Source organism: Phoxinus phoxinus, assembly GCF_949152265.1.
Source record: "Phoxinus phoxinus genome assembly, chromosome: 12".
Taxonomy (NCBI): Eukaryota; Metazoa; Chordata; class Actinopteri; order Cypriniformes; family Leuciscidae; genus Phoxinus; species Phoxinus phoxinus.
The window spans coordinates 32,549,412-32,575,732 of NC_136887.1; the positions used below are offsets into that span (position 1 = coordinate 32,549,412).

Sequence of the window (26,321 nt, forward strand, 5' to 3'; positions counted from 1 at the left end):
TTCTTTATTAATCACCAGCTTTTACTCTCATTAAATCTCTGTGTGAGTCTACAGATCTGTTCTGTGTGTTATCACCCAAAACACACCAGGGATTACACACGCACACACACACACTTGCAGGTCAGATAACTTTCCCATCTCTCCCTTGAAAAAAACCCCCCTCTCCATTCATCAGCTCTTATACTCATTTCTCAGTGGTGAGTGGTGAGGATGAAGAGGATGAAGAGGCTGGTGATACACATCAACGTGAAGTGAGGAGATCGGCAGAGAGTGCTGCCTCCTTCAGGGAAGTAGCGGTACTACATGATTATGTCTACAGGTACAACAGGTATGTTCAGAATGACATACTAATGTGGATTTTGTGATATGCATTATACGTACTGTGCACAATATATATTTTCTGTATGCCTGGAAATATGAAGATGAAGAGGATGATCTGTCTATAAAAATCTGTCTATAATTGACATGCACATTTGTTTTGTTTTTTTTTATTTATAAAAATTTTCATTTTATTTATCTATGGTTTGTATACAGTGCACCTATTGTTCTTAGACATTGTTACATACCTCATGCTGTTTATCATATGCGTTACATAGTGTGCAGTATCCAGCAAGCACTAGAGTATTGCATTCTGAACATTGCCAGCATTTCATTACAACACACAAATTGTGCTGTACAAGCCTCACTGATGTGCCGGTCACGGTTCTTTCTGTTCGAAGGGAATCTGGGAATGTTACATTGGACCTCCTGAACTTTGACTAGGATTCAGTGACACCGTTGGACGGGCCTGTGATCGGGTTATGTAACCAGATCTGTGATTGGTTAAATATGACCCTGAGGGAAATCACGGATCTGTCATTGATATGAGTGGCCCCACCCACCTGTTAAGCATTTACTTTGCTCTCTCTCTCTCTCTCTCTCTCTCTCTCTCTCTCTCTCTCTCTCTCTCTCTCTCTCTCTCTCTCTCTCTCTCTCTCTCTCTCTCTCTCTCTGTGTGTGTATGTGTGTGTGTGTGTGTTGTTCCAACATGTCTACGCCGTTCTTGCGGGAATTTTATAATCTTGTCCTGGAATACATGCTCGCGTCTGACACCCTTTTTCTCCTACTTTCTTTTTCTCATTCCCCTCTTTGACAGCACTAATATGTTCAGTAGATCACATTACACTTTCTCCCTATCCATCTCCTCGTGCCAAACTTCTCTTTCTGCAACCTTTCTTTTTCTTTCTCTGCCCCCTTTTTTTTCCAGTGGGACTTTGCCGTCTGTCTCTCTCTCTATCCCTCTCTTTTTCTGTCTCTTATGTATACATATTCTCACAGACATACTTGCGTTTTCTCACGAACACACATGTGCTCCTCTCCAGGCCTCTCAGGTTGCTGCCATTTTCCATTTTTGAGTGCTCAGTAATAATAATAATATTAACGTGTGTGTAAGAGGTGTCGGGGCTGCCAGTCTCTTATAAATATGAGCCCGTTTCACTGGCAACCCGAGACCCCAGACCCGCCTTCCGCCCGTTTACACAGCTGAATAACATGTGTAAGAAACTCTCTTCTTCTTTCTCTCTGTCTTTATTCTTCCATCTTTCCCTCTCCCAGACAGAAACACCTCTCGTCTCACCACACCCAGCATTTCCATTTCCACTCTTTTCTTTGTCTGTTTGTCATGAATTCATTTGCTCTGTCTCCTTTTCTCTCCCTCTCTCTCTCTCTGTCTTAACCTCTGTGCCGTCGGTCTTGCTGTCAAAATCCTTCTCTTTTATAAACAGCATTTTCCTCCCCATCCAGGCTTTGGTTCGGCTCCAGATCCTTGAGCTATAGGCAGTATTTGAAGGCATTATAGGTGCACATCTGATATGATGGACCATAATTGCACTGCTAATTTCAGTCTATTTATAATTTCATGCTGAACACAAAAGAAGATGTTTTGAAGAATGTCGGTAACCAGACAGTTGATGGGCCCCATTGACTTCCATTGTATTTATTTATTTATTTTCATACTGGAAGTCAATGGGGTCATACAACTGTTCGGTTAACCATATTCTGCAAAATATTCTTTTGTGTTCAGCAGAAGAAAGAAATGTATACAGGTTTGGAACAACATGAGGGTGAGTAAATGATGACAGAATTGTAATTTTTTGGGTGAACTATCCCTTTATATCCCTTAATATTCAGTAATATCATTGATTTGATTACACGGACACTATCGGATAACAAAACTTGAATAACGACACTTGTGTTCTGTAGAGCTGCTTATTCCTGAATTGAACTTGTTTCATAATTGATGAACTTTACACAGTTATTGAACTGAAATGAATCAACGCTGAACTGACTTGAGCTGACCTTTGACACTATTGTCTTCTCTATTGTCTTAATGGCTGATTCATATTTAGAATTTGTCTCATATAGTATTTAGTGAAGTTTTGATTCTGTTATTTTCCTGTTTATTACTGTGAAGCTGATTTATAAATAAATAAATGTCTTAAGTTGCTATATAAATAAAGGTAACTTGACTTAACAGTAGACAACTCACTAGGTTTGGAACAGTCTTACACTTTCCATTTTTTTGCTATATTTAATAGTCTGTCTGTCTTTCTCTCTCTCAATTTCTTGTTCACATCTGGTGCAGTAATTACAGGTTATCACCCCACAGGGGGTGTTCTCACCACACACACACACACACACACACACACACACACACACACACACACACACACACACACACACACACACACACACACACACACACACACACACAGACACACAGACACACAGACACACACACACACACACACACACACACACACCTTTCTTGTACCCCTTGGAAATAAAAATCACCTAAACAAGATCTCTTTAATATTAAATTGAGACTTTTTCCTGCTGTCCCTTTCATAGGTTTCTCCTCAGTGTTCTACATTCATGCCTTATGCATTAATAAATGCTTTTATACAAAGTGACTTGCACCGATTGCACATACAGGTGAAATTAAAACAAATTGAATATTGTGCAAAAGTTCATTTATTTCAGTAATTCAACTCAAAAGGTGAAACTAATATATTATATAGACTCATTACATGCAAAGTGAGATATTGAAAGCCTTTATTTGTTATTTTGATGATTATGGTTTACAGCTTATGAAAACTCCAAATTCAAAATTAGAATATTGTGAAAAGGTTTTCATAGCTGTAAGCCATAATCATCAAAATTATAATACATAAAGGCTTTCAATATCTCACTTTGCATGTAATGAGTCTATATAATATATTAGTTTCACCTTTTGAGTTGAATTACTGAAATAAATGAACTTTTGCACAATATTCAATTTGTTTTAATTTCACCTGTATATTCATGTAAATGTGAGATTACTTTTACTTGTTCTTTTCGAGCTCAGGGTCTTTGTGGAATCTGATTGGTTGTCTCATTATAAAGACCTGCCAATCATCTAAAAGCGTCAATCACATCATCAGCTGCCTGAAGTTTCGAAGTAGATTCTCACATCTGCAACTTTAATGTCTGCAGGTTCTCCTGATATTCTGTGGTCTTTGCTGCCCTCTTTTGGATAGAGATATATTATTAGCTTATATATTATAAGTTTATTGAGTTAAACTTTCCTGTCTACCTTTACAAAAACACTTATGGTATTTTGATATAAGTGGCCTCTAAAAGTATTTGCATATTTAAATCACTCTTAATAATGCACGAAAGCCTTTGCATATGAACAAGATATAATAGCAAGTGCCATCTGTAGCCTACTTACCATAACATAAATATATATATTTTAAATTATATTAAAATAGAAAAAATATTTTAAATTGCAGTATTATTTCATAATATTACTGTGGTACTGTGTTTTCGGTCAAATAAATGCAGCCTTAATTTGTAAGCATAAGAGAAAAATCCAGTAGCCTATAGTTTGATATTATTTTACGTTTTCTGAATTTTCCTACTAAAAATCGGTTCTGGATTGTTGAAAATCTGATGTGATGTGTTTGTGAACACTTTCCTCTTTCTAAAGCTGTAGAAACCTCACGTGTCCACTAGGTGGCGGACTAAGACCATGTAAACAAGCACCCTGTCAGCGTTCATCGTATTGAAAAATAAGTTTTGTTTACAATTAGGTTTTATAATATGATCATCTGAGTTATTACCGTGTGCCTTGACGGGTGTTGATTATGTTTTATTGTAATAGCCTCGCTGTCTTCAATGAGCAGTTTCGGTTTACTGTTGTGAATGTGCAGGACTTCCGTGTTTACAGTGCTCAGGTTATAGGCTGTCTTCAGGGCTTGTTCTCTCGCGCTGGTTTAGCTCAGTGGTTACTTCGAATCTATTAAGAGTCGCCGTTCATGGCTGTCGGGTCCCCGGCGGCCGGAGCTCGAACCACGGGCCCTGTCCAGCGTTTTACATCTTTGATCTCGTTAAAATCTTAGCCTTATGTTCACTGACTTGAAATGTTTTTGGCCGCACGTAGGGTCAGTTAAATGCAATATGGGCTAGAGAACGTGTTGGCCAGCGTGTAGCACTGTAGCTAAACTATTTTAGTTTTCTTTCCCTACATTTATAGGCCTATGTCTAAATTAATAATGATTCAAGTGCAAGACGAGTAGCCTAAAACTAAGAAAGGTAAAGAGCTCACAGTGCCAATTTTATAGTGTTAATGTCATGGAAATGTTTTCAATTAACTTACAGTAGGCTATCTGTTGTCTCTATGTTTTTATTTTAAAATGTTTTTTTTGAGTTTCTGAACTTTTTAATTATGTCTGTGTTGGAAAAATCCTATAATATGCGGTCAAATGACAGGTTCCTCAGTGACAACATGCCCCGCGATATGTTCAATGAAATGTAGCCTATTTCGTTTGTGTGTATCGCGTTGATCTTGTGTGTTAAACTCAGTTTTAACGCGCAGTGTCTTTGCGCTGGTGTAGCTCAGTGGTTACTTCCGATGAATCGAAAGTCAACCTTCTCGTGGCCGCCGGGCGACCGGTGACCGGGGATCGAACCACGGGCACTGTCCAGCGTTTTACTTTTTTTGGTGCTGTTCAAATCTCTAAACAGTATTGATAATCCTAGGCTACTAATTAGGCTCAAGGTTGATATGGGATTTAGAAAGTAGTAGCCTATAGGCTAATGCAATAATTTTTAGAGTAGCCTAGCCTAGTACAGTAATCTAATTACACTGGTGGGGACTGGGGATGTAATTATTTTTAGATTAATTTACCCAACACTGCTAATAACACTACTATAGCCTAATATACAATTTGCACTTAATAAACCTATTTTTCGTTTGACTAGTTATGCTTAATAATCGTCAATTTAGACAAACCAATGAAGAAGAAAACAAAAACAAAAATAAAAGATTTTACTTGCACCAAACAAAGTAAAACGCTGGACAGAGCCCGTGGTTCGATCCCCGGTCACCGGTCGCCCGGCGGCCACGAGAAGGTTGACTTTGCATTCATCGGAAGTAACCACTGAGCTACACCAGCGCAAAGACGCGGCGCATTAAAACTGACTTTAACCTGAACACACAGATCAACGGGACACACAAACGCGCATGACTGTTTCACAGTTGAAGACGAAAGTAACGACGATCATTCCAAACCGTTGCAAACAGTGAAACACTTCAAGACAGACAACAATATTAAGACACTAATATTAGGCTATTATATAAGACAGATGCCAATTGTCACACTGTTTCACATTTGTAGTGAATATTCTCTGGGTAATATTTATTAATTAAAGTCTTTCTTTATACACCAGGCCTGCGTGGCTACCTTAAGCACTGTTTCTTCTTCTTCATGAATGTCAGGTCATGACAAACTGAAAATGAGATTAAACAGACCTTTTTTCTGCAGTCCCTTGCTTATATTATGTTTCTCCTCAGTAAAAGACCCTGGCAATCTCACATCTTTCCTCTAGACTTTCAGTAGAGAAACTCTCTCAATCTGTGCTCAGATACTAAATTCTGTAATCAAACATCAGGGATCTCAATATGAAAACTCTTACCTCTTATTGTGTGCAAAAATTAATTAATTTGTGTTTCTCTTTAAGATACATTTTTTTTCTTTAAGAAAAAGAAAATGATGCTTAACATATAACATTTTCTTTTTGTTTCTGTTTCTGTAAACTGTATAGAGCATAATGTTTGCAATGCCAAGGTCATGGGGTTTGACTCCCTGTGAATGCATGAGATTGCATGAATATATCTTAAATCACTTTGTATTAAAGCATTTATTAATGCATAAGATGTGCATGTATAATGCTTATTCTTTATATAGGCTTATATATTCTGTGAGCCTTTGTTTTAACTGAGTATTTAAGAAAATGCCTGTTCACAACATTCTCCGCGGTTTAATGGAGCTTGACCAATTTTTCAAAGAACAACAGGGAAAATGAGTTGTTAAGCATTAACCCCTGGGTTCACAGACAAGGCTTGAACATAGTCTTAGACTAAAATGCATATTTGAGCTTTTTAACTGAAAGCAACTTGCACTGAACGGCATAGGCCTATCTTAAAATATATCAGTGCCATTGTTTTGTCTCAAAATGCACATCAGTGATGTGTTTTTCTAACTCACGTTTATAAAAGCTACTTAAATGCCCTAATTCAACTAAGGCCTAATCCTGATTTAATCTAAACCCTGTCTGTGAAACCAGGCCTAAGAGTGTTACAATTATAGAATACTATATTAGAAGCATAGTATTAGACTTAGGTTATAATGAAGAGCCAAAAGGGACTAAATCCAGTATCTGTTGGTTTGATATTTTACCTTTTCTGAATTTTCCTACTAAAAAACGTTCTTAACGGTTCTGGATTGTTGAAAATCTGTTGTGATGTGTTTGTGAACACTTTCCTCTTTCTAAAGCTGTAGAAACCTCACGTGTCCACTAGATGGCCGACTAAGACCATGTAAACAAGCACCCTGTCAGCGTTCATCGTATTGAAAAATAAGTTTTGTTTACAATTAGGTTTTATAATATGATCATCTGAGTTATTACCGTGTGCCTTGACGGATGTTGATGATGTTTTATTGTAGCCTCGCTGTCTTCAATGAGCAGTTTCGGTTTACTGTTGTGAATGTGCAGGACTTCCGCGTTTACAGTGATCAGGTTATAGGCTGTCTTCAGGGCTTGTTCTCTCGCGCTGGTTTAGCTCAGTGGTTACTTCAACTCACAAGTATACGTTCATGGCTGTCGGGTCACCGGCGGCCGGAGCTCGAACCACGGGCCCTGTCCAGCGTTTTATTTTTATTTTATTTTTTTGGTGCTGTTAAAGTCATCTTTTATATGCAAGTAAAATCTTTTATTTTTGTGGGGTTTTTCTACATTGGAAAAACATTAGCCTAAAACTAATCAGGGAAGCACCTGGATGTTGTAACACACCAAGATGAACAGCAGATGGAGCTCAAAGATCACTTTTGAACGAGGCTCCAAAGATCCAAATAGCACAAAGAATCATAAAATCTTAGGTTTAATCATAGTTTTTTTTTAATGACCTAATTTTCACAATTTATTGGTATTTTTACCTCTTCATTTATAAGTTATTTCTTTATTATTATTTTTAAATATTATTTAAAGTGAATTGAAGTGAAATCTCCCAACAGCAGTGTTGAGTATCTTTGCTATCACTCTTAAAAATAAAGGTTCCAAAAAGAAGAAAGAACTTTCCAGCGAAGAGTTCCTAACTTAACCAAGGACTAATCCTGGCTTAATCTAAGCCCTGTCTGTGAAACCGGGCCTTAAATGTTCTTCACCCCCAAGAAGAAATGTTTTTTTTTAGTAACTCATCACTGGAAGGTTCTTTTGGGACCCTAAATTCTTCTATGGCATCACTGCAAAAGCCTCTCCTTTTGAAACCTTTATTTTGAAGAGTGCGCGCGCCAACGCGCGCGCAGGTAAGTCTAGACTTTACATTCTGGTGTCTTTTGTTAAAGGGATACTCCACTTTTTTTGGAAATAGGCTCATTTTACAACTCCCCCAGAGTTAAACAGTTGAGTTTTACCGTTTTCGAATCCATTCAGCCGAACTCCGGTTCTGACGGTACCAGTTTTAGCATAGCTTAGCATAGATCATTGATTCTGATGGGACCAGTAGCATTTCTTTCAAAATGACCAACGAGTTTCAATATTTTTCCTATTTAAAACTTGACTCTTCTGTAGTTAAACCGTGTACTAAGATCGACGGAAAATGAAAAGCTGCGATTTTCCAAGCCTATATGGCTAGGAACTACTCTCATTCCGGCGTAAGAATCAAGGAACTGTGCGGCCGTACCATGGGTGCAGCAGGCGTAATGATATGACGAAGCACTTGCCGTCAACAAACCAACGTGACAACCTGCTTGCACAGGGAGCGTGCCTTGTAGCATGGAGACATTTGTGAGAGACGATTTAGATAACATCTAAACAGACCCGAACACCATACAAGGGTTAATTAAACTATACGCTACCTCACCAGAACTCTACAACAAAACTACTAACGTTATATACTGTACAAGACGAATGATCGAGGAAACCTAGCACTCACTGATTGCATTTCACAGGAAGATAACAACGGCAGTGCTTTTACAAAAAGTTAAATTGTTATACAGTAGCCTACTTCCAGTGGTGCGCGGGTTGATCCAAAATGAGCAGGTGCCTGCGGTCACCCGCGGTTACGAGTCATCCAAAAATATTTTTAATGATATTCGGGTCGCGGTCGGTCGTTTGAAATAAAGATGCCAATTAAACATTTGTAATTTATATAGTACTAGACACAATGTTCTATGAAATAAATAGGTGTACACTTTATTGGCTGAATAACTGCGCGAGGATGACGCACAAGCTCAGTCAGAGATGACAGTGGGAAATCCTTATTTACCTTTTGAATGTTGAGCGCGTTATTAACTTTTGAATAAAAGCTGACACGGGACAAAATGCCCGATTTCCCAACACGTTGAACTGAGCAATGCCATGTGCCAATTTAATAGGCTACTTTTTAAAACGCATATGTCAGTTTTATGTATTTGCTGAGAGGGGGCGGGGTTTTTGTTGGGAAAGTCGGGGGAGAGACGCACCATGCACTTCGATTAGACTGGATAAACACATGCAGCATCTTAATTATTAAGAAAATGAAACGAAATAAATGAATAAATCAAGCCTTTATTAAAAAACACTAATCATACAGCATTCAGAAAAATGCGCACCCCTAGTTCCTATGGCCCATGACGCTACGATGAGCATTTACTAGCTACTTAAAAAAAAACGCGAGTCAGGAAGCGGGTCGGGTAACTTACAATATTTTCTTTCTTTTTTTGCGGTCCGAGTTGCGGGCGGGTTAGTTGAAAACGTCGGTCGGGTGCGGTTGTTTATACATTGACCCGCGCATCGCTGGTACTTACAGCCATGGGTGATGATGATGATGCACTTGGACCTGTCTGTACATTGAAGATGGTTGGGATGGCTGTATCCTTTAGACGCTGTACCGTAGCCTACTGTCCGTGTTTTCTTTATAGTCATCTGGTCCAAAATGCTTTGAGCAAACACGCCATTTTTTTTTTGATCGATTCTATCGGTGTTTTAGATCAATGTTCAGAGCAGTCAACCATTGATTTTTTAGTTTCTTTTTGTTCGTTGGTATTCAGTGTAACATTACGGTAGAATATACACTCGCCTTACTATCACAGCCCTTTACTACGCACAGAACCATGCGCACAGTAATTTGCCACCTAAAAACTACACAAACTTAGTCCCGGTCATGTTGGAAGTTACCGAGCTGGGGACTATTTTCAGGTGCTTCGTCATATCATTACGCCTGCTGCACCCATGGTACGGCTGCACAGTTCTTTGATTCTTACGCCGGAATGAGAGTAGTTCCTAGCCATATAGGCTTGGAAAATCGCAGCTTTTCATTTTCCGTCGATCTTAGTACACGGTTTAACTACAGAAGAGTCAAGTTTTAAATAGGAAAAATATTGAAACTCGTTGGTCATTTTGAAAGAAATGCTACTGGTCCCATCAGAATCAATGATCTATGCTAAGCTATGCTAAAACTGGTACCGTCAGAACCGGAGTTCGGCTGAATGGATTCGAAAACGGTAAAACTCAACTGTTTAACTCTGGGGGAGTTGTAAAATGAGCCTATTTCCAAAAAAAGTGGAGTATCCCTTTAAAGTGATCTCATCCTTTTCAGTCCTTCTGTTTTTTTATTCTCCAGAAATATATATGAAAGGCTAATGTCACTTTCTCTCTCATTCTTTCATTTCGTCTCTCTCTTTTCTTACTAAAGTATTCAACAGAGACGGACAGGGGTTTTTGCAAGGTTACCGTGAGTGAGTTTAAATGGAGCTTGTGGTGAAAGTAATGGCACTCTCGCGCCCCGTGGACAATAAGCCGGCGGATGAAACGGGGCTTAAGGGCTCGTGTAATGCATGTTAATGTGACGGGCACCGTGAAATGCGCCGGGGATTATTTATCCAAAAACATTTGTATTCTTCTGTTGAAGAACGGCTGATCCCGGATAGCCGAGCACTAATCCGTCTCTCCGTTAATTAAAAAGATGTCGAGAGCTGAGGAACTCCTGTTTTTTCAAATGTAATCATTTCTGCTGGAGCTTTACCATCTGCTGGAGGTTAAGTCTGACAGCAGATTGTATTCTGTGGTTATTTAAACCTGGGTGGAGGATTGCACCTCCCTGCAGAGACAAGAGGGGTCAGAGGAGGCCGAAATGTCGGAAAACGTAAGAATATGCTTTATACTTAGCCTATATATATAAAAAAAACAAGTTTACGTGGTTTGCTGGTCTCAACTGGTTAAAGATGGTCATTTGGCATTCACCTGACCCAATATAGTTGGTGGTTGACCCTGGTCAGCCATTCTGAATATCTGGAAAGGGTCACAAACCCACTAAAACTTAAAATCAGGCTTGACCAGCTTGGTAAGAACAGAAAACCACATTAAAACTGGTTTAATTGTTAAAAATATATAATAATAATTCCCCAGCAGGGTACTTCCCTCACCCCTCAAGATGTGCCTATGAACTATAAACTCAAATAGTGTGTGTGTGTGTGTGTGTGTGTGTGTGTGTGTGTGTGTGTGTGACGTGCTATGAGGGAGAGATAGACTGTGTGTCTGACAGAGAGTCGTGCGCGTTCTTAATTAGAACATTCCTCTGAGGATGCTCGTGGGGAGCGCGCATAATCGACTGGTGCATAGAATGGTTTCAGAGTCATGAGGATTATCCATGAAAATTAAAGATTAGATTTGGGTGAACATGTGTCACTCTTTCAGAAGACACGATTCGGATTTGCCCCATCAAAACAATAACTTCCTCAATCCATAATCTTATAAGTCACCCAGTCTGTTTTGTTGCGCGGGATCATATGCGAAAATATGTCAGTAATAATATAGCTTGTTCTTACAAGAATTTACAAGACTAGCGGGTCATGTATAGCTTCCTGACCGCGTTCTTAAGGAATGGAAAGGGGAGGGGAGTCACTTTTTGAAGGGACCGAGTCATTTTTTATTAAATTACAATTATTATTTTTTTAGGTTGCGTTCGAAATCCACATGGCTTAAAATAAACGAATGAATGAATCTATAGCTATCATCTAATCACCCCACTGAACAAGGTCACTACCAACGTGATAGAATTACAAACTACGGCTGATGATTTTCAGAAATGGAAAGTTGCACTGCCCTATAAAAAGTAAAGAATTAATTCGTAGATTACTGTCTCACTTATTTCATGGTGATTACGCGCACTCGGTAACTCTCGAGTTAAATGAGTCGGTACTGTGATTATGCTCCGTGCTCTCATGTCGCCGTCCGCCAATACGATTCCTCCCCAGCACCACACACACACACACACACACACACACACACACACACACACGCCACCTCCCTCTCTCGTCTCACACACTCCTCAAAGCGTCTAACACGCTGGAAAATCAAAGCGCTCGCCTCTCCTGCTCACACACTGCCTGCGCTGCGCGCAAAGCGCACAAGGCAAGAGAGACTCCAAGTTTGCTGCGAATTTCCTTTCTCTTTTACATCGACTTATGCACTTTTTAAAAATGATTTTTATTCCACTTTAAAAAATAATGGAAGTGCGTATTGTGTACAGACAATGTTTTTAAAAACTGTTTGAGTCTTTCACAGCTGATCCTCTCTGTGAACGCAGCTGAGAATATCTGATTTTAGGAAGATGGACCGGAGGCTTCCGAGGAGGCGATGGACGTTGGCAGGGCAGGTTGTTTGTCTGCTCTTGTGTGCGTGCGCACTGGACCGGGTTTTGGCGCAGATTCGCTATTCAATTCCCGAGGAGTTGGAGCACGGGGCTTTCGTTGGAAATATAGCAGAGGACTTGGGGTTGGACGTGGCCAAATTGTCTTCCCGGAGATTCCGGATTGTATCTGGGGCAAGAAAACAATATTTAGAGGTGAATTTGGAGAACGGGATTTTGTTTGTGAATGAGAAGATTGACCGAGAGGAGCTCTGTGAACAAAGTCCCGTTTGTTTCTTGCACTTGCAGGTGGTTATTGAGAACCCTTTGGAACTGTACAGGGTAGAGGTGGAGATCTTGGATGTGAATGATAACGCTCCCAGTTTCCCGTGGAGCGAGTTCAATCTAGAGATCACGGAGTCTGCTGCGCCTGGCTCCCGGTTCCCGCTCGAGAGCGCGCAGGATCTTGACGTGGGCTCTAACTCTCTTCGCTCGTACTTACTGAGCGCCAATCAACACTTCCTGCTAGACATTCAGACCCGTAACGATGGCAGCAAGTTCGCCGAACTCGTTCTGCAGTCGCCGTTGGACCGAGAGCAGCAGAAGACGCACGAGATGGTGCTCACGGCCGTGGACGGTGGCTCCCCGTTGCGCTCGGGCACGGCTCAGATCACGGTAACTGTGCTGGACGCGAATGACAACGTACCCGTGTTCGACCGCTCCGTATACCGGGTCAGCTTGGTGGAGAACGCACCGAGAGGGACGCTCGTGCTCAAACTGAACGCCACGGACCTGGACGAAGGCGCAAACGGCGAGATCACCTATTCGTTCAGCGGGCACGCGCCTCTGAAGGTGCGGGAGCTGTTTAGCGTGGACTCTCACTCGGGTGAGATTCGGGTGAAGGGAATCGTGGACTATGAGAAGGCCAGCGTGTACGAGCTCTACGTGCAGGCGAAAGACAAGGGTCCCTCCGCCGTGGCCGTGCACTGTAAAGTGCTGGTTGATATTCTGGACGTGAACGACAATGCGCCTGAGGTCCTATTAACCTCTGTGTCAACACCTGTTCAGGAGGACGCGCCGCCGGGCACAGTGATAGCTGTGATCAGCGTAATGGACCGCGACTCCGGAGAGAACGGGGCTGTGGATTGCCAGATCCCCGGGAATGTGCCATTCCAGCTGCACTCCTCTTTTAAAAACTATTACACACTAGTGACCAGCGAGTTTCTCGACAGAGAGTCTGTCTCGGAGTATAACATCACCCTCACGGCTCGCGATCTGGGCTCGCCGCCACTGTCCACCAGAAAAACGATTCTGGTTCAAGTGTCTGACATTAACGACAACCCGCCGCGCTTCATTCAGCCCTCATACACTGTGTATGTGACCGAAAATAACGCCCCGGGCGCTTCCATTTGCTCGGTGACCGCATTCGATCCGGACTCTAATCAGAACGCGTATTTGTCCTACTCCATCCTGGAGGGTCAGATTCAGGGCATGCCCGTGTCAACTTATGTCTCCATCAATTCCGATAACGGCAACATCTACGCGCTGCGCTCTTTCGACTACGAGCAGCTCCGGAACTTTCAGATCCGCGTGCAAGCGCAGGACGCCGGTTTCCCGCCGCTCAGCAGCAACGTGACCGTCAATGTTTTTGTTTTGGATCAGAACGACAACGCACCGGTCATCCTGTCACCACTGCCGAGAAACGGCACCGTGGCCACTGAGATGGTGCCCAGATCGGTGGACGCTGGATACCTTGTGGCTAAAATCACGGCACTCGACGCGGACGCGGGGCAAAACTCTCGCCTGTCATATCAGGTGCTGCAGGCGACAGATCCCGGGCTGTTCAGCGTGGCTCTGTATACCGGGGAGATCAGGACGATCCGCCGCTTCGTGGACAAAGATGCCATTAGGCAAAGACTCGTCATACTCGTCAAGGACAACGGGCAGCCGCCGCTCTCGGCCACCGTGACCATCATTCTCTCGGTGGTGGACAGCGTGCCGGAGTCGCTGTCAGATTTCGGTGACCTCTCGCTCAGCCCCCAGCCCCCGTCTAACCTCGCGCTCTATTTAATCGTGTCACTGAGCACCGTCTCGCTCATCTTCCTCGTGGCCATCATCGTTTTGGCGGCCGTGAAATGCTATAAGGACCACGACTCCCTCGGCGGCTACGCGCTGTCCTCGCTCGGTGCCGCGTGCTGCAGCTTCGAACCGGAGCCGCCCGCCGAGGTGTTCAAAAAGTCCAACCTCAACCTGCAGATCTCCACCGGCGCCAAAGTGCCCACGAACTGCGTGGAGGTAAACAGCAATCCTGGAAATCTCTCTCAAGCGTACTGTTACAAAGTGTGTTTAACGCCCGAATCTGCAAAGAGCGACTTTATGTTTCTCAAGCCTTGCAGTCCCGGCACACCGAGAAATAACGCGGCGAGAGGAGCGGATAACCTGGCGCTGAGCTCACAGAGCCGCTGCTCATCCGTGAACAACGGAGCGACTACACCGAACGAGGTAAAACTACCCTCTCTCTCTCTCTTTATTCAACGTCTACATCTTCATTGAGTTGAGTCACTTTCGTGAAGGGCATCAATTGTGCACAGAAGTGTGAATTATGTATTTGTGAACGAGATTATCGATTATCTATAAATACACAGAAGAAAAACTGGAGGGCGCCAATTATTTGACAATGAATATTTAATACCTCTAAAGTCAATCAATGACCTTGATTGACAGTGAACAAGCGTTTCTAGACAGCAGCATCTTCTAGTGAAATCGAGGACAAAGCACGTCTTTTAGCACTCTCTCAGTTCTGCCTTTGTTTGTGATCTCTCTCTCTCTCTCTCTCTCTCTCTCTCTCTCTCTCTCTCTCTCTCTCTCTCTCTCTCTCTCTCTCTCTCTCAAATATATATATATATATATATATATATATATATATATATATATATATATATATATATATATATATAATGTATGTATGTATGCATGTATGTATGTATGTATGTAGGCCTATGTATGTATTGGTAAATGTTGTGTAGAAGAGCATTCTTCTTTTTATTCTTTATTTGAATGCGGTCAGCTATACTTGTTCTAAATCTTGTCTACTATATGTCAAGGGCGCGCGCGCGCGCACACACACACACACACACACACACACACACACACACACACACACACACACACACACACACACACACACTACAAGCTAATTATCCAGTACACAATGGCACACGGACGCGGACTGGTTTCTTCCATAATGGGGCTGGGAAATGAAAGCATTAGGGAGCGAGCAGGAGCCGATGGAGACGTGTCGCGCCTGTAGATTCTGCCACTTTGCCCTCATAGAATGAGTACCAAAAAGTGTGTTCTGTTAATATCCACTAGGTGGAAACGTCAGGCTGTAAAACGTAAACGTGCTTACTTCATTTATTATTCAATTGTCAGGGTGACCTGTTGGAGAGACAGGTGCCACCTTGCCTTGGGTCAGTGAAGTTCATAGCTTGTGAAGAACAAAACTCGTCCATTGAGAGAATTACAATCTGTGGAGTCCATGGAATCTGTGGACTTATAAGGTCTCAAATATAATATTCATAAAAGCATCTTTTATACCCTAATAACTGGGCAGGTCACTGGCCAACACATCTAGGACAAATTCTGCCCCTGAGGGTATAAAAAGAAAAGCTCAAACAGATTGTGTTCACTCAGAGCTATTGAGCAGATCTTAAACAGGATTTCATCTGGGAATATATTAAAGCTGAAAAATCCTTATAACTTCACCAGAGCTCCAGCGGAAAATGCAAACGCACGGGAGTTTCTAAAATAAAACAAGAAATTAAATTAAATTGAATTCGTCGGACAGTTAAATGCGTTTTCGAAATTAATTTCCTGCCCACTGCGGTTTCCTTTGAAGATTAAAATCGTATGTCGGTGCTCTAATTATCTACGGAAGGTATTTTGAAGAACCGTTCTAATAATAAGCTTACATGGCGCTCTCCTTATGAAAGTCTCTAAGCGAATTAATAGAGCGTGGAATCCATACTCTCTCTCTCTCTCTCTCTCTCTCTCTCTCTCTCTCTCTCTCTCTCTCTCTCTCTCTCTCTCTCTCTCGACATGGAATAAATAACACCCCCATTCTCCTCCTCCTCCTCCTCCTCCTCCTCCACCCCCGCCGCGTCTCTGAGGATGAAAGAGAAGACTGTGACACTACAATTGCTCAAGGCACCACAGTTCTGAAAGAAATTACGCGCAATTCACACTTTTGGCCACAAGGAGGCATTACAAATCCCTTTAAAGCTTGAGGAATATCTTCAACAGTGCCTGCTGAACATAGCAATTATATACACTGAAACATTTTTCCACTCAGAAAGAAAGACTGAAATAGTATTTTCTTGCAAAACATCAATAATCTTTGTGTTATTTACAAATTCGATTTTTATAGGGTTACGAAACTATGGTGGTTTATCATATTTGTTATGTGTAATCCTTCATTATTCTCAGATATGATTGTTGTGTGTTGCAGCTGAAACAAGCAAACACTGACTGGGCCCTCACCAAAAATCAAACCTCCTCTCTGAAAAGGTAAAACACACCTTTACTTGTTTCTAAATGGGGATGCACCATAGACTTCTATTGATTTTTATATAAAGTTAATAAAAGTAAAATATAATACAAACTGTTGTACTTCAGACTAACCCTAAGCGTTCCTTTTGTTTAAGCAATTTAGCATGACGAGCAATACATAAATGTAAAGCCAAGCAGCCAAACGCTCAAAAAATAACTTTTTGCATTTTAGAAAATAAAACATGCATTACATTTTTTTTTTGCAAGCAGACAATAATATTTAATGCATGAATTTCATGTTCAGGAGTATCAAAATATCTCATTACATCTGTGGCCTGATTTCTCTTCATCCGTTTGCAGTTGTAACTCGGTGAACATGGATGGCACTCTGATGCGTAAAGCCATGCAGGCCGAACCAGAGAATTATGTGGGTCAAATGGCTGCCGGACAGTACTGGACCTGGGGAACCCGCTCCAAAGGTACAGCTAGACTTTTCTACGTCGCATTATTTATTTCTGTGTATAGTCATTTATGCGTTTAGTAGTCAATATGAAACAGTTAGTGAGTCAAAACCACAGGTGACATTCCTACCATTTTCACTAAGTGATCCATGAATCAGATTCAAGTTCCAAACTTTGAATCTGTTTTATTTCTGTGCATTAGTGAGGAATATTACGCAGGGCTTTCTGCCTTTTTTGATTTGTGGGTAAAAGGTCTGTGACTTTTCTTGAAGACACTTGCATGTTTTTTGTTGTTGTTTTTTGAAACAGGAATGAAATTATCTGACATTAAAAATATATTCAAAATAGGGCAGGAACTACTTAAAGTATTGCTTTCATGAAAGCCAGTGAATGAGGTAATGGTGTAAATGTTTAGGAATCTCTAGTTTATAAATCTCTAATTTACACTACAGCATTTAAAAAAAGTCAGTAAAAACAGTAAGTTTTAAAATATTATTACAAATAATACAGTTAAAAATAACTTGTTTTTTATGATTTAAATCCATTTTGAATGTAATTTATTCCTGTGATGCAACGCTGATTTTTTTCTTCAGTGTCACATGATCAGAAATCATTCCAATATGTTGATTTGCTTCTTAATTATTATCAATTGGTGCTCAATTATTATGAATAGTTCTTATTATTATCAATGTTTTTTCTGCTTAACATTTTTGTGGAATTTTTTTCAGGATTCTTTGATAAATAGAAAGTTCAAAAGGAACAGCATTTATTTGAAATAGAAATATTTTGTAACATTTACTGACCAATTTAATGCATAGTTGCTGAATAAAAGTGTTAATTTCTTACCCCAAACTTTTGAATGGTAGTGTATCGCATTTTTCACAAAAATATTAAGCAATGTTTATAATAATAAGAAATGTTTCTTGAGCATCAAATCATCATATCAGAATGATTTCTGAAGGATCATGTGACACTGAAGACTGGGGTAATGATGCTGAAAATTCAGCTTTGATCCCAGGAATAAATTACATTTGACACTATACTACAATAGAGAACAGTTATTTTAAATTGTAATAATATTTATTAATAATACCGTATTTTTTAAATCAAATATATGCAGCCTCGGTGAGCAGAAGAGACTTCTTTCAAAAACCGTAGTAATTACTCCAAACGTTTGACCGTTTTTTTATTATTATTATTTTTTACCATCCAGAGTACCGGATGCATTCTCCAGCAGGTGGGGTTTCTCAAAGGGCATGGACGCCTCACTACACCCCCCCACACAACCCGCCCCATCACCAGCAGCATCAGCAGAAGCAGCAGCAGCAGCAGCAGCCCGCGCCACAGACACACACACACCCGCACCCTCCACCGGACTACCAGCACAACGTCTACATCCCCGGGACACCCTCCGGCTTCTGCACCCTGAGGCCCGTCTACCGCAGCGAGCTCGACCTCCACAACTCATTCTCCACCTTCGGCAAGAAGCGCAGGTTCATTTCTCCCAGCAGCTATGACCCGTGTGACGACACAGGGGCGGACGTCATCAACAACGACTTATACAACGAATAAAAGAACAAAAAGAGTGACTAATTATTACCAAAGCATAGCACTCATCATAGTCTCAGCCTCAGATGGCTCGCCTCAGTCCACTCAATGACCATCTGATGCATGTTGCACACGCAATGCAACGTCCATCCGTCGGGGTGTACAGGTTTGTATTACCCGACCTCGGAACAAAACTGTTGTTAAATGATGCCGGGTGGATATTACGATCACTGGATTTGCCATTTCACATATTTGAAAGCTGTTTAGAGTTATTCAGAAGTGGAACTGTATAGTTCACTTTGTTTTCTGTCTGTGAAAGCATTATTTTTTAGCAGAAAAGAAATTCTTATCACAAAGTGTTTTAAAAAAAACCTCTCTCCTAGTTTATTCTGGTTTCCATTTGCAGAGATGTTGCAACAGTGCTGCCACCTTTTTCAGTGGCGTTGGTTTCAGAAGTACTGAAATACCCCATTAAATATCTTAAAGAAAAATCTTTGTTAAAGAGTTAGAAGCCATGAACCAAACCAACCAGCTACAAGGTGAATAACAACATTACAAACTTTGATTTGAAGGGAAAGAACTACAATCCCCTGAAGCATTACGGATCCCATAATTTAATTAAATCATTTGAATAGTAAAACTATAAATATATAATGTGCAGAATGTGCATAAACATTTATAGTAGTTTGAAAGCATATAGGGAGATTGACTTTGTTATGCAATTTGCTATGCTTAATGGGAGTAGGCCGTTCTTTTTCTGTGATTTGCTTGTTGCTATTTTCTGATTGGTGGAGATTCATGGGTAATGTAGTCTTTCACCAGGACTTCCGCTGTTGAACACAATTATTTCAAAAATAAGTCAAAATAATGTTTTGATGGCTTTAACAAAAACATACCATTGATTTACAACCTAGTAGCTCACAGTAGCTCTGTCTTTAAACATTTATAAGTTATCATTAAAAGTAAGTTCCACTATAGGGAAAATTAATGGTATTTTTACTTCCAGAACCCGACGGTTACACTCTATTTGAGATTAACACACCCCTAAATGGAACGTAAAAACAAAACAGAGGTCAGTTGCTTTAGATGTTGGCCAGTTTCTAAAAGCCACTTGTCATGTGACAGGCAGGGAACCAAATCTCTAGATGTCACAGTGACGCTATGATGGTTCTGTGTGTCACCTCTGTACTCACACTCACTTTAAGGTGCACTGTTCACTCACATTGTGTGTGTTAGTGGTACATCATATTACTGGAAGAACGTTTGTTCATGACTTGCCAGAACGTTAGCCGAAGTTCTGAGAATGTTCTCTGTTAGCTGTATGGCATGAAAGTGCGTGTCTACCACGAATGTTATTTCTCGTGCCATTTATACAGCAAAAATAGTTTTCGCGTGCATATGATACACATTTTTAGCGTGCATATGATACGCACTTTATGGTGTGTAATACACACGCACTCCCCACCCTTAATCCTACCCAAGGGTTTTCAGTGCGTAGCATTTTTGGCGTATAAATGGAACGAGAAATAACATTCGTGGTATAGATACGCACTTTCATGAGATCGTGTTGGTCCTGTCATATGAGGTTCTGTTCCTCAGGATAGGATAGTGACAATAAACAAATATTTAAAGGAACTTGAATATGACTGTACATCTCACAGAGAGACGAGCAGCAGGCTCTGATGATCCCATGAAGCTAAGAAACTTGCTTGTCCTGTAATATGAGGGACAGAATAAAACTAAATCTGTTGTTATTATTATTATTACTTTTAATTGCATTTGCTTGCTAGTTCAGTCACACCAGGCCTAGAGGTCAAAGGTCATTACAATTGAGAGGCCTGGCCTGAGATTTAATACAAGACTGAATATCATTATTATGTTTATATTTTCCTAATGTTATTACTTTGACAATCATTTCAGCCAAAATGTGATTATTACACACCTTTTGCACACGGCGTGAGCGTATAAATCAACACAGTGGTCATGACGTGGCTGAATTGTGGGCCAGGAGAAAGTGAATGCTCACCAAATGAAATTGATCAATTCAATGTGATTACTCGCGTAAGAATGACTGGATCTGCATTTAGACACACATTACTGCCTCAGACAAGAGAACAGTGTGTGAAAGTCCATTCATTCCAAATATGTACATAAAAATATGAGAATTAAATATTTTTTTCTGAAATAAATCTGCTGTGTTGTGATTCATATTTTATAAGAAATATTTATGACTACAGTATGTTGGAAATGGAACATACTAACTAATGTTCACTAAATACTGCGCAATATAAAGCACACTGTACTGCTTACTACTCATCAAATTGTGAGACAGTATGCAATATGTATCAATGAACAGGTAAGTTGACTGTCACATGACCATATCACTTTGCATGGGAGTGGCATCCAGTTTCATATTAGAAATGTGTTATTTTGCATTTTTAATCCAGTTTTATAGCCTGTCCACATTATAGATGATAAAGAGGACCTATTATGCTAAATAGGGGTCACATTGCACAGGCCCCGCCCACGACTGACTGGCTGACTTACTACACAGTCTGCCATGTTTATTTCTTCGCCAGAGCATTAAACCGCAGGATTCAAGTAAGAAATGTATTCGTAATAAAACATTTTTCTCATGTTGTTTGATTCATATTAACAGCATATTTAGCAGTGTTGTTAGTTTTTGGCAGAGTATCCCAGGCACGAGCTGTAAAGGCTCCGCCCTCTTCTGGAAAAGCAGCGTTTTGCATTTAAGACACATGCACGAAAACAGCATGTTTTTCCTTCCATTATAATTCCCCTTTAAAAACCGCAAATTATATTACTACTACAGATATTTTCAGTGTTCAGATTTATGTTCTAAACTTTAATGAGGAATATATTTATTTTATGTTCGTCCTTTTTCAAAGGTTGTGGGTAAAAAAAAAAAGTTTGTGGTTAACATTACTTTAAAAATGTGCTTTAAAAAAGTGCTAACTTATGTTTTAAAGAAGCGAATGTAATTCCAAATTCATATTTGATGTGTAGATGTGTTTATTTTGTAGAACAAAACATGAAAGTAATGTTTACCACAAACCTAAAAACAGTAAATTCCAGAGGGAACTCGGTTAGTTAAAAAATGCCAATTCTCTTCCAGATTTTATGGCTACAAACCGAACAGCTTTATTGTTTTAATTAATCCTCGACACTTATCTGTACATAGTTGCATGAAAAGACATTTCTCAGCACGAAGAAGAAGGAAAAAATGACCCAGGCCACTCTCTCATGCACTGAGTAAACACAGCAAATGCTAACATATTCTAATGAGCTTTCTTATATTCTCTTTTTCCTCCCACAGAGAATAGACTTGGTTCATTAACTGAACAAACACAAAACTCCATCGTCTAAATATCATTTTAATTAAAGACGGGGAAACAGACGGGCCACCGGGGGGAATATGGCTCCCCCTGAAAATGCCACACCTGGACGCAATCTCTCACGCGCCCTTTCCATTTTAATTTCCCGGGGAAATGAGTTCAGAATGTCAATAGATGAGTATCGCCCAGTTGAGAGGGGTAATTAGGTTTGCCGTGTGTCCTTTCAGATTACAAACGTTAATGAAGAAACGGTCTCTATGGCGCTAACACACTTCTCTAAATCGAAGTTCATCTCTCGGAGGGCCCGTGAACCGGAGGTGAGGAGATGAGCAATTTAGACATGTCCCTCTCTAGACTACAGATCAGGAATTAGAGGAGCTCAGCTTTACAGCACAGAGTCACATTCAAACAATGACATCCTTTTGAGAAGTAGGAACAATCCAGGGAGAAAAAAATTAAAAACTTAAAAACTTTGCTCATGAATATTAATTAAGTGATTTGGCAGTCACCCAGTAGTCCTTGCTGATTGGCTAAAAGGCAGACTGTAGGCTATAGCCTATGTCAGGGGTCGGCAAGTAACTTTGGCCGCGGGCCAATATTTTTTTTATCCAGTAGATGGCGGGCCAGCTACAAGGAATAGGCCTATTCGTTACGGTGAAATCACAAAATATAATGCACACAAACGTGTCCCTACTACTTGATATACAACCACTGATGAGCATAATCGGTTTTGATGAAGAAGAAGAAAAAACAACTATACGAATGCAGATTAGAACCCAAAACCTTTTAAACACTTGACGAAAGTTCTACCACTGGACCATTGAACCACACGAGAAAATGCCGCGGATACATCTTATTAACGATAAATTAAACCCCATGTAGGCTACTATTTAAATCGATTGTTGGACATGTTGTTGTACATCTATCTGATTTAGCATTGTATTACCAATGGACTGTACCAATACAGTCCAACTTTTTAACTTTATTCCTTTTTTAAAATTATTATTTACTCGGGACACACATAGGCTAACGTTACACACCTAAGGTTTAAGGAGGTCTGCGTGGGACTGTTTTTTCCCGTCCCGCTCCCACAAGGTTCAATTCAGCAACCGCTTAAAATACACTCTGTGTTCACCTGCTTTAAAAATTTAGATCTCGTTTTCAGAATCTCAAATCTCAAAAACAAGTCGTTTTTCATTTTTTTTATTTTTTATTTTAATTTGGGGAAAAAAACGATTGAACGAATGATAGGCTACACGGCAGTGATGCGCGGGTCAATGTATAAACAACCCGTACCCGACCGACGTTTTCAACTAACCCGCCCGCAACTCGGACCACAAACAAAAGAAAGAAAATATTGTACCCAACCCGCTTCCACTTCCAGCTCTTATTCAAAAGTATACGCGCTCAACATGTAACAATTTACCTTACACTAAAAGAGTAAGGGAAAAGTAGGCTACATCACGCAAAACATAAGGTAACGGGCGGATCTGGGGTGATTACAGACAGTGACTAGCTTACTTTTGGTTAAGAAACCCCTTAAATCAACAAAATAAACGATCAATCATACATGTATAAACTTAAAATAATTATACATTAACGAAAAGTCCACAATACCCAGGTTCAACAACGTGTATTGACAGATATATAAGGTTTATACCCCGTCGGGCAACACACAGATATTCAGCGCTGGAGGCGCGGCCGCGCTCCGATATAGATCAAACAAACATGGCATACCTTAACTCAATTCCACACACATTTAAACCCCAGAAACCAAATGTCCCAGCAGAACGAATACTCATTCAATCAAACATAAATTGTCCGGACTGAACTAGATGTCCTCCGCGAAGAGAAGGGAAAAAAATAAGGATTTCCCACTTTTTTATCTCTATCTGCAGACTGAGCTCGTGCGTCATCCTCGCGCCATGTTATTCAGCCAATAAAGTGTAGACCTGTGTATTTCATAGAACATTGGGTCTAGTACTATATTACAAAGGTTTAATTGGCATCTTTATTTCAAACGACCCGACCGACCGCGACCCGAATATCATTAAAAATATTTTTGGATGACTCGTAACCGCGGGTGACCGCAGGCACTCGCTCATTTTGGATCAACGCATCACTGATACACGGGGCCTATTTGTAAACCGTTATAGTAAAAAAAAAAAAAAAAAAAAAACGGATTTCCAAAATAATCCGGCGGGCCAGAAAATATTGCTGGCGGGCCAGTTTTGGCCCGCGGGCCGCCTGTTGCCGACCCCTGGCCTATGTTGTTATTGTTAAATACGTGTAGCCTAGTTTAACTCAAAGGTGAAGTGTGTAATTTTCTTACATGTTGGAGCTGAAGCCTGGCAAAATTAAAATTAGATCTAGAATGTTTATGGATCTATTTGAATTAGTCACCACTAATTTCACATCATTTTTTTATTTTATTCAATGACCTAGTCATGTGTGTGCTTTGTTGTACAAACTATAAAGATAAAGTGGTAATATTTATTACATGTGTCTGAGATTCACCCTTCACCTTTGACTTCCAGCATATAGTGCATGTTTGACCTTGTCCTTGTCCTGGACAGAATATTTGAGCTCTAGCTGTTACTATTATTATTATTCGTTTATTCCAGGCAATAGCACACAAATATATATATATGAAGGTAGACAATATGGTTAAAAAAAAACAAAAAACAAAAAACAAAACAAATATACAGTATTCAAATATAACAATCAATTTCAATTCTGTCTGAAAGGGAGTGGGAAGAAGACAACTAATTTAATCCCACCCCAGCATCACCATTTGTAATTGATATTTAGGCTTCATATTTACTGTGCTCTCAGATTATTTACAAATAATATATCACGGTGGCGTTACCACAATAACAATTTTGTTTTTATGACAGCAGTTGTTACCAACAATGTAATAGGAGTACAATCCAAACCATGGTTAACAGACAATATCCAACGATGATAATAGACAATATACCAACAATGGTAATAGACAATATACCAACGACGGTAAGAGACACTGAGCACATGTTAACACTATGAGACAGATAACAACAATGTAATAGAAATAAACAATGCCAACAAATGTAATGGACAATATACCAACGATGGTAAGGAAACACTGAGCACATGTTCACACTATGAGACAGAATACAACAGCAATCTTAATTAAAGACCCTCATCTCTACTTTAACCAGACCCATTTATATAACAGTTTGAATTGATGAATAGTTTGACATTGCTTTAGTAGCAAGTCCAGTTTGTTCCAGAGTCTCACTCCACATACAGACACACAGTGACATTTACGTGTGGTTTGGGCTCTCGGTATTGAAAAATGTCCAAAACCTCTCAAATTATGAGTTTGCACTGGAGTTTTAAAAAAATGTTGTAAGTTAGGGGGTAATAATTTGTTAAATGCTTTGTATAAGACTATTGATGTATTATATTGTACAAGATCATTAAATTTTAGTAACTTTGACTGCGTAAACAGATTGTGAGTATGTTCTATAAAACCAACCTTGTGAATGATTCTCACAGCTCTTTTCTGCAATATAATCAAAGGTTTTATTGTGTTCTGATAAGTATTTCCCCACACTTCAATGACAACTCTCTCCCTTTGTTACATCCTGTTTGGAAACTAGCAGAGCTCTATCAGACAGTATGACATCATAGCCATAGTTTAATGAACAGTGATGTGTTTTATCCCTTTAATATGTTTTTTAGATTATTTACTCTTGACTTGCCATTAGAGAGTGTTATTTCACATTCTGCTTTGTCTGCAAACACACACACACACACACACACACACACACACACACACACACACACACACACACACACACACACACACACACACACACACACACACACACACACACACACACACACACACACACACACACACCCGTCGTGTTTTCATGTTTTTGCGAATTTTTTATAGACATAATGATGTTTATAGTGTAAAAACTATATTCCCTCCCCTTATACTAACCCGACCCCTAAACCTTCCCATCACACACAACTTTCTGCATTTTTACATTTTCAAAAACATCACAAGTATATTTCACAAGTATAATTTATAATCTGTTTTTTTTCTCATGGGGACCAAAACAAAGTCCCCACAAGGACAATGATTTTGCACGCACGGCACTTAGGCACACGCACACGCACACGCACACGCACACGCACACGCACACGCACACACACACACAGAGA

The 26,321-nt window shown here is 40.2% G+C and overlaps 1 protein-coding gene across 1 annotated transcript; it reads left to right on the plus strand.

The window, feature by feature from the left end:
• The first annotated feature begins 11,934 nt into the window (after nucleotides 1–11,934).
• On the plus strand, nucleotides 11,935–20,929 carry LOC307008667 (protocadherin gamma-A6). The gene is made up of 4 exons (XM_079631662.1): nucleotides 11,935–14,692; nucleotides 16,698–16,756; nucleotides 17,099–17,217; nucleotides 18,413–20,929. Exons 1-4 carry the CDS (start codon nucleotides 12,173–12,175, stop codon nucleotides 18,769–18,771), a joined length of 3,057 nt encoding a protein of 1,018 aa, XP_079487788.1. The 5' UTR covers nucleotides 11,935–12,172; the 3' UTR covers nucleotides 18,772–20,929.
• The last annotated feature ends 5,392 nt before the right edge of the window (nucleotides 20,930–26,321 follow it).

Bases quoted from the DNA above. Each gene is read 5' to 3' on its own strand.
- LOC307008667 (XM_079631662.1), top strand. From the start codon at position 12,173: ATGGACCGGAGGCTTCCGAGGAGGCGATGGACGTTGGCAGGGCAGGTT. The intron at 14,693-16,697 runs GTAAAACTACCC...TGTGTGTTGCAG, and splicing joins GAGCGACTACACCGAACGAG to CTGAAACAAGCAAACACTGA. The intron at 16,757-17,098 runs GTAAAACACACC...ATCCGTTTGCAG, and splicing joins CAAACCTCCTCTCTGAAAAG to TTGTAACTCGGTGAACATGG.